This window comes from Tupaia chinensis, unplaced genomic scaffold, assembly GCF_000334495.1.
Source record: "Tupaia chinensis unplaced genomic scaffold, TupChi_1.0 Scaffold000494_1, whole genome shotgun sequence".
Classification (NCBI taxonomy): domain Eukaryota; kingdom Metazoa; phylum Chordata; class Mammalia; order Scandentia; family Tupaiidae; genus Tupaia; species Tupaia belangeri.
Genome location: NW_006160006.1, coordinates 2,581,797 through 2,590,218, shown reverse-complemented (window position 1 = coordinate 2,590,218; position 8,422 = coordinate 2,581,797). Strand labels below are relative to the sequence as shown.

General features: G+C 63.5%; 1 protein-coding gene across 1 annotated transcript in view; it reads right to left on the bottom strand.

Annotated features, from left to right (window-relative positions):
- The window catches only part of SORBS3 (sorbin and SH3 domain containing 3), a 30,912-nt gene that overhangs the window by 10,425 nt on the left and 12,065 nt on the right, over window positions 1-8,422 (bottom strand). Inside the window, exons 3-12 of the mRNA XM_014590877.2 lie at window positions 8,046-8,196; window positions 7,755-7,872; window positions 6,335-6,531; window positions 5,537-5,600; window positions 3,260-3,298; window positions 2,771-2,837; window positions 1,372-1,462; window positions 1,086-1,172; window positions 937-990; window positions 172-258 (exon numbers count right to left, since the gene is read on the bottom strand). Of these exons, the coding sequence (XP_014446363.1) occupies window positions 172-258; window positions 937-990; window positions 1,086-1,172; window positions 1,372-1,462; window positions 2,771-2,837; window positions 3,260-3,298; window positions 5,537-5,600; window positions 6,335-6,531; window positions 7,755-7,872; window positions 8,046-8,196 (955 nt within the window). The remainder of the gene's footprint in view (window positions 1-171; window positions 259-936; window positions 991-1,085; window positions 1,173-1,371; window positions 1,463-2,770; window positions 2,838-3,259; window positions 3,299-5,536; window positions 5,601-6,334; window positions 6,532-7,754; window positions 7,873-8,045; window positions 8,197-8,422) is intronic.

The following is an 8,422-nucleotide window of genomic DNA, read 5'->3' as shown; positions in this document are numbered from 1 at the left end:
GGGTTGCTAGGGGTCACGGGGAAAGCCGACGCCCGGCATTTCAAAGAGCGGCCAGCGCTGGAGTGTGCGGGCGCTCTTGAGGCCCGGCCTCCCTGCCTCCCTCCCTCCCACCCAGCTACTGCCCCGGACTCGGGCTCAGGAAGGCGCGGGTAGCGGGGTGGGGGCTTGTACCTTGGGGGACGGCAGCCGGGTCTCGATCGCACGCAGGTCCTTGTCCAGCTCCGCGCTCAGCTTGGCCAGCTCCCTCTCCAGCAGGACCTGTTGGGGGGAAGCCAGGGGCAGAGGGGCAGTGCGGAGGGGGGGGCCGGGGGGGGCCGGCCGAAGGTCAGATGCGAGGGGCGGGACTGGGCTGCAGCCTGGGTAAAGGGCAGGCCTCAGGGGGACACGACTGGCCTGAGGGCCCACAGACAGGTGGCTCAGGATGGTGACTCAGGGGGACATCCCTGCCTAATCCCTCTCCCCACCCGGGCACTGCGGGCTCCCAGAGGGTGTCAGTGCCTGCAGGGCCTCCTACCTGCTCGCCCACAGACTCCTATGGCCTCCCACCGCCTGGCTTCCCTGCCCCCTACCACGCTGCTCCCCTGAGCCCCTGCACAGTCATCTCCTGCCCTGGAGAGACAGAGCTCTCTGCCGACAAGCCCTGCTGGTTTCGCAGAGCCCAGCCCCACTCCGGGGACACTTCCTGACCATTCCAGTCCAGGCCGGCTGCTCCCCTCTCCGCTCCTGCTCTGGACGGTGCCCGGTTATCCTGTGGTTTACTGAGCACCTCCTGCCGGCCAGCACTGTCCTGGCTGGGCTTGCAGAGGGAACCGAGGGGACTGGCAGATCAGAGCTCCATCCGGGCCTGTGCCCACGGTCACTGGGGCCCAGACGACCCAGAATCGCCCGTGGTCAGCCCCACGCTGCCTCCCCTCCCCTCCTGGTGGGAGCACTTACCTCAATGGGCTGGGAGGGCCTCTCCACAGGGTCGTCCACCAGCGGTTTCTTGGGCTGAAGGACAGGGAGGGTGCATGAGCGGGGGTGAACTCACTTTCCAAAATGCACAGCTGAGGAGTGTCCACTCCCAGGGGGCAGCCCACACTCACCCTCTGCCCGGTCTCCAGCTCTTGCAGAAACTGGTGCAAGGAGTCTTCCGTCCAGATGCCGTCCAGTTTCTCTCGGCGCCTGGGTGCCTGTGTGTGGTGGTGGGCACCAGCTGTGTCCACGGGCACTGGGCACTGGCCGGGCTCAGAAAGCAGGCTTGCTGGCCCCTGCCTACGCCTGCGCCCACCAGTGCCCTGTGAGGATTCCAGCTGGAAGGGCATTATCTGAGCTGCCTCTGCAAAGTGGCCCGCCATCTGGGCACGTGTGACGAGCGTGCTGGTGGCTTACCTGATTTGGGGGCCGAAGCACAGAGGCCGACACGCCGGGATTGTAGGGGAAGGAGCCTTTAGGTGACTCTTCAGAGTGATCCCAGCTTCTCCTGAAATAACAGGACAGCTCTTCAGTTTCCCGTTGGGGAAGCTGGGGCATAACAAAAATACAGCGTGAGCCTGCTCTGCCTCCAACGGCCCCTGCCCAGCCGAAAGTGTGCACATCCCAGCACGTCCCAAGCCAGCTCCGCCCAGGGGCTGTGTGAGCTCTCGGCAGGGAACCTCACTTGCAGCCTGAGGCCCCAGCCTGTGAGACTATGATGATGAGAGAGGTGCCAGGGGCTCCCGGCCGGATGCATGGATCTACTCCCCGCGGACCCGCCCCTCCTGCCCCTTCCCTGCCCGATGAAATCTCCTGCATCTCAGCGTGGTCCCTGCCAGGAATGGGCTTCTTCCATGATGCGGTCTTCCCAGCCGCTGGCCTGAGGGCTCACACCCACACCCAGGAGCTCTGTGCAAGCCATTTCTGCCCGTGGCCCTGGTGCCACGAGGGTGCTGGACCCCATTGGCCCTCACAGGGAGGGGTGTCTCTAGGGTGGAGAAACCCTGATGGGGATGCTGACTTGTGGCCTGGTGGTTAAGGTGCCTGGATCCCACATTGGCTGACTGCCAGTTCGAATCCAAGACCCAGTGGCTTGAGAAATATACTAGGGGCATGTGTATATGTGCCCCAAATCAGAGAGCAGAGTGGAAGAGGGGAAGAGAAGGGAGAGTAGCATGGTTCCCCCCCCCCCGTGGGGTTCTCACTTTCCCTCACTCTCTCTAGCGAGTGCATGTACCCTAGGGCCAGTTACACACACACACACACACACACAGATGGCCAACTGCAAGGTTCAAGTCCTGGCTTGAAAGCACACCAGGCACATGTGTGTGCATGCCTAAAGTCCTGAAAGGATGAACAGATAGGAAAGAAGAGATTGCGTGTGACCACACCCCCTGGGGTTACTTTCTCACTCCGCCTACCTCCCTCTGCAAGTGCACGTGCCCTCTGGCAAATTAAAAGTAAACAAACAGGGGCTGGCAGGTGGTCCTGGTGGTTAAGGGCGCTGGGCCCCCACATGGCCGACCTTGCTTTCTCACTTTCCCTCTCTCTCTCTCACTCTGTCCCTCTCTGGTCAAATTAAAATAAATAAATAAAGTTAAATAAAATAATTATTAAAAACAATAAACGAGCAAATAAAGAAAAAGCCCCAAGAAGATACAGAGCCCCTTTGGGGAGCCAGACCCATCAGAGGAGCCAGGCCCGGTCCTGCCTGTTCTGAGACTGCAAGATGCGGTCGCTAGGGGGCGCCAGTCCACACGGGGACGCAGAGGCGCTCGCAGCCCTGCTCGGCTGCTCTCTTGCTCCACTTGCTCACCCGCTGGAAGACGCGGCTGGCCCAGGCCTGGAGGCGGGTCTCTGCTGGAGCCCTGGATGCGGGGGATCTGCAGAGAGACATGAGGAGACCTGAAGACAGGCAGGGGCTGGGGTTGAGGGCACCTGGGTAACCCCACCCTGCCTCCCAGGTAGCTGGCTCTTAGGGACAGGGGTGATGCTCCAGGCCACTAAACATGGTGCTTGCCCAAGAGCGTTATACTCCGCTAAACTCGGAAACATCCAGGCAGGTGGTGCCCCCTCTGTGCGGATGAGGAAAGAGGCCCAGAGAAAGCATGGCCGGGCGTGGCCGAGCTGGGCTGCAGGCTGCAGGGCGAGGCTCTCCATTCCCCTCAGCAGGGGACCTAGCGCTCTCTGGAGGTGAGCCAGGAAAACCTCTCGGGTTGTGCTAAGTCAGGGGGTGGGGGGCGAAGCCATGGGGGTTAGTAGATGCAGGTGCCTGGGCAGGGGGGCAGGGGGCCGAACCCTTCACCTTTGGGTGGTTCCTCGAAAGCCCAGTCTAGCTGCAAGTCTGTGGGGGCAGAAAGGACCAGGTCACAGATGGGGCAGAACGCAGCCTCAGCCACTCCCAGCCTCCCTCCTGCCTAGAACAGGGCCTGGGGCTGAGTCAGGGCCTGAAGAATGTCCTGAGGGAGGGAAAGAATTAGCAGGGCAGCTCTCAGGAGGGCTTGAAATGCCTCTGGCAGACTTAGGGCCTGAGCCAGCCAATGGGCCAACCAACAGGCAGCAGAGGCCATGCTGGCTTCCCGCCCCTCCCCTCCTCCCCACGCCCTCTCCTGACCTTGGTAAGCCCTGCCCTCACCACCCACTGGGGGAATGTGCCCTCCTCTTCCCTCTGCGCCTAGGCCCACTCCCCATCACCACCACTGCCCACGCCCAGGGCCATCTGATGCCCAGGCAGGCATGCAAGGACACCGAGCTCACTTGCAAAGCTAAACGCGCCTCTGGATCCCACACCGTCCCTGACTCCTGGATTGTCTGCGTTCCCTCTCCGCAGACCTTAACTAGTTGGCCATAAGGACCTCTCTGTCTCCAGCCCTAATCCCTGTCCTTAAGCAGCTCTCAGCCCCACACCCCGTGCCCCAGCCACTCTCGCCAAGGACCCGGTGACCTCCACATGGCCAAATCTGGTGGACTCCGAGTCTCTGGCTCCCTTCGGAAAGCCCTTCCCCTCGTCCTCAGCGAGCCCAGCCTCGGCCTTCCTCCCTCCTCTCGGCTGCACCTTCCCGGTGCTTTGCTGCTTGCTGCGTCTCCCCCTCCAGAGGAGCACTTGGCTAGTCCTGTGGCTTTGGAATCCACTCCCATGACCCAGCCTTGGCTGCACGTTAGTCACTGGGGGAGCTTGAGATCAAAATCTCTTCTGACCAAGTCCCAGGTACTCCATCTGCGGCTTAGACCTCAGCCCTGAGCCGTGACCTCCAGCGGCCTACTGGTATCCCAGAATGCCTTTCACACCTGCTGCTCCTGCTGTCTTCGGTCCCTGCTGATGGCAACGCCATCCTTCCATGGGCTCGGCCTGAAAATCATCCTCGACCCTCTTTCATGCCAAGTCCAGTCCATCAGCAAATTCCAAGGATTGTCCCCAACACGTCTGGAATCCTACCCTGTCCCACCGCCACACCCGGGGTTCAATCTAAGCTTGCACAGTGGCCTCGTTTCCTAGCCCTTCCCAGGTAGGAGAACGGTCTCTCCCTGCTCCGCTGTCTCCCCACGCTGCAGAAGGCCGGCGTGAACTCTGCAGCCATCACTCGTCAGTCAGGGCATGTCACTCTTCCGCCCGGAACCTCGCCGAGAGAGAGCCAGAGTCCTTCTAATGGCCCCCAGGGCCCCCAGTGGCCTGGCCCCATACCTCTCTGACCCCAGCTCCAGCGACCCTTGGCCCAGTCACTGCAGGCCCCACAGCTGCGCTCCTGGCTGGCCGGGCACCAGCCAGGCGGTGCTGGAAGCAGCCCCTCTGCCCACTGGCTCCTCACTCCCCAGGCTCCCTGCCTCAAGGCCTCTCACGGCAATCCCTGCCCTTGTTTCTCTTCTTCCTTTTCTCTTTATTTGTTTCTCCCACGAGTGAGAGAGCTGAGTGCACGCGCGAGAGAGCACCTCCATCGAGGTCCTGACTTCGACACCTGCCCCAGCCCCGGCAGCCCGATTGTGGGCGCGTGCCATGTCTGACCTACCCTGAGTAGGCTCCGGACAAGAACCCAGAACCTTCCCAGGTGGGTGGGCCTCCAGAGACACATTCACCTGCCGCTGTCTGTCCCCACCCTCGCCGTGCTTGTCCCCTCGCCCTTCCGCCGTCAGCCATATTACAGACTTGTCTGCATCTCGCGTCTCCCTTTACTCGGCTCCAGGCCTAGCTCTCGGCACCCGGTAACTGCTCCGTGACCGTCCAGGACCAGCTGCAGGCGGGTGCCTCGGCCGCTCAGAGCCCCCGAGGTGGCCCACATTGCAGCTGTGGGAGAGTGCTCGCGTGCTGAGTGCCTGGTGTGGAGTTCCAGCCTGGCGGGAAGACCGGAGGCACTGCAGGGAAGACTGCCCTCCCAGAACCCTCGAGGACACGGAGACATGGCTGGTCACCATCCGCCGAGGGTATGAGGACGGGAAGGGGAGACGGAGCTCCTTCTTGGGCCTACATGGGGCTCCTTCGCCACAGAGCCTGGGAGGCGGGTGGAGGCCCCCAGCAGTTCCCCTTTTCTGTCCATCCCTTCCCCAACCCCGGAGGCCAGGGCGGGCCTCCCCCCCCAAGGAGTCACACCTGGCATTTTCCGGTGAATCTGCTGGAACATCTTCCGGTACCAGTCCCTGGGGCTGTCCACGCTCTGGGGTGAGAAACCGGAGTCAGGCCCTCCGCTCACCCCTGCCCAGTGCCAAGGCAGCCATGGTCCTGAGTCCGTCCTCTCTGGCCACCAGTGGGCCGGCTGCCGACCTCGCCCTTGTGGTCTCCAGTAGTGACAGCTTTAGAGCACATTGCGTGCAAGGGAGACGCACGGCAGGGTCCCCCGCGGTGCATGGCGGTCCCCAAGCTGTGAGGTTGTGGAGACTTACATGATTTCTCTTTGCTTTTCTGCATTTCCACGCGTCTACAAAGAGCACGTGTTTCTACGTAATAAACGTCAAGGGTGATTTGGGAGGGGCGCCCTTGGAGGCAGGGAAGGACAGGCACGACTCCAGTTTCCTGACGAGGGAGCACCAGGACGCGAGGGCAGTGCCTCCTCTTCCCTCCATCCCAGGCGGACCCCGGCTCCCCCTCATTCAGCAAGTCGCCTCTCAGGAACCAGGAGCCGGCCCAGTGCCCCTGCTGCAGTGATGCGCCCCCCTCTAGAGCCTGGTGGGGGTTCGAGATCTGCGTCCCACACACCCATGCTGCTGTGCAGTTCAGGCACAGGGGGCCCAGGACCTTGTGGGTTCGTGACCCCTGAGCCCATCACGGTGAACCTGCTTAGTCTGAAATGACATGGTGCAGCCCTGCCCACCTACCCCGGTCCGACTCGGAGCAGCAGACCTCGGTAGGTCCCCGGGCCCCACCTGGCCATGGCCCCGGCCCTGGACTCACGGATCGGGGGGCAATGGGCATGCCGCTGTCGTCCACGGGCCCGATTCCCTCGTACTTGACCCAGCGCTTGTCCCGACGCTTGCTGTCCTTGGTCCACGTGGCCGACCAGTTCTGGCCATGCCGGGAGGAGGCAGGGGTCTTCGGGCTGGCCGAGGGCCGGCTGCCGGGGCCTGGCCACGTCTGGTACCAAGCAGGGTCTGCAGGGCACGACAGGGCACATCAGCCAAGGCTGGGTCCCTGCCTGGCCCGCCTGGCCCTCAGCTCCGGGAACACGGCCTTGCCGCCTCGACGGCAGCCACGTCTCCTCGTTAGCGCAGATGGCGCCCACTCTGGACCGCCCCGTCCCCAGCAGCACCACAGGCCTCCAGTTCATTCTGGAGAAATGTGGGTCCATCCCCAGCCCAGCCTGCGTTTCTGGGGTTGACCTAAGGATTTGGGGTGAGCGCTGGAATCAGTTCTTGTGCATGCTGGGACAGCCAGCGGGGGTGTGGCAGGAAAGATGCTGGCCGGGAGGGGCACACGTGACTCCACACCCGCTCTGCTCCCTGCTGGCTGTGTGACCTTGGGGGCCCCAGCCCCTTCTCCACGCCTGTCTCCAATTCCGTGCAACGGCCATCAGGGAAGGTCTCGGCGCACAGCCGTGGGTGACTGTGCCCGCACGGTGCAGGCTGTCGGAGGCCCAGTTCCCAGGCGGGGTTACCGCGTCCTCAAGGTCCCCAGAGCTTAGCCTCTAGGTAGCCAGTGGGGGAGCCATAAGGGCCTCCAGGCCAGTTGGACAGGGGTTCGACCCTTCACTCAGCCTCTGCCACGGGACATCCATGGATTCGGCTTCCTCCCTGGGACGAGGTCGAGCGGAACCATAATTCGGCAGGACATGGAGTGATTACAGGAGTCGCGGCTTGGAACACGACCCAGGGGTCGGGCACACTCTCAGTGCATAGTGCCTGCCCCAGGGGATGTCCCAGGAAGGGTGTCATCGCCTCAGGACAGGGCCCCTCTGCTGGCCATGCTGAGTCCCCAAGGCCGCCAGCCTGGCCAGGGCTCATGGTTCTCAGGGCTGCCTCTGCAGCCTGCGCTGGGGACTAGGCCACGTGCTACCGCCCCGTGGCCTGCAGGGCCTGAGTGGGGCTCCTTCCCTGTCCCACCCAGCACACGCTCACAGACCTCGAACCCCCACCCAAGTGCAGGCGGTTCCCCGGAGGCTGCGGCCCCACACACGCCTTCCTCTGGCACTGGGAGGGGGAAGGGACAGGGAAGGCCTTGTCCACCTACCCCCTCCCTCAGTGACTGTCTCCTCCAGGGAATCCTCATAGCCCTGAGACCCCTCGTCCTCCTGCTGTCCCTCCTGCTCCACACGGGACGGTGGCACCAGATGGCAGGGCCCCATGGGCTCCTGGAGCGAGCATCCCTGCAGACCCACCTGGGTGCTGGGAAGCATCCCTCCTCGGCGGGAAGTAGCCGTTGCACACAGTCCTGGGCGCCGGGTCATGATACTGGAAATTAAGGGTGTTGGAGCCGCCATTCCGGATCACAGGCACCTGTAGGGAGGGGCCCAGAAGGTCCCACAGCGGGGTGGACGGAGGTCTCCAGGCTGAGCCCGGCCTTGTGGGCAGCACGAAGGCCTCCGGAGCTCCCTTCAGACTCACTCCTGCCCTCACCCCCTCAGTCCTGCTCCCACCTGACCCACTGTGAGCCCCTGGGGGACACTCACCCGCGTCCCCCGGGAGGGTGGCCCTATGTGGGCCCGCAGGTGACCGGGGATGAAGTCGTCCAGGCTGAGCCCAGCAGGGAGGCTGTAGGGTGGGCCCTGCATGCTCGGGCCAAGGTCGGACTCCAGCTGTACCAGCTCCTGTGGATGGCCTCTGTAGGGACAGGAGGAAGGGAAAGCCCTGCTGGGCCTGCCTGGCTGTGCCCTCTGGGCTGGCCCCGGTGGGAAGGAGGGTCGTGCTGGAGGGACTGGAGCCAGCTGGTGGGAGCTCAAGGACCGGGAAACAGGCCACTCTAGGAGCTGCCTGCAGGCTGCCCGGGCGGCACAATGGGCTGCTTGTTAGTCCAGTCCAGGCAGGAGCTGGGGGGGTGGGGGTGGGG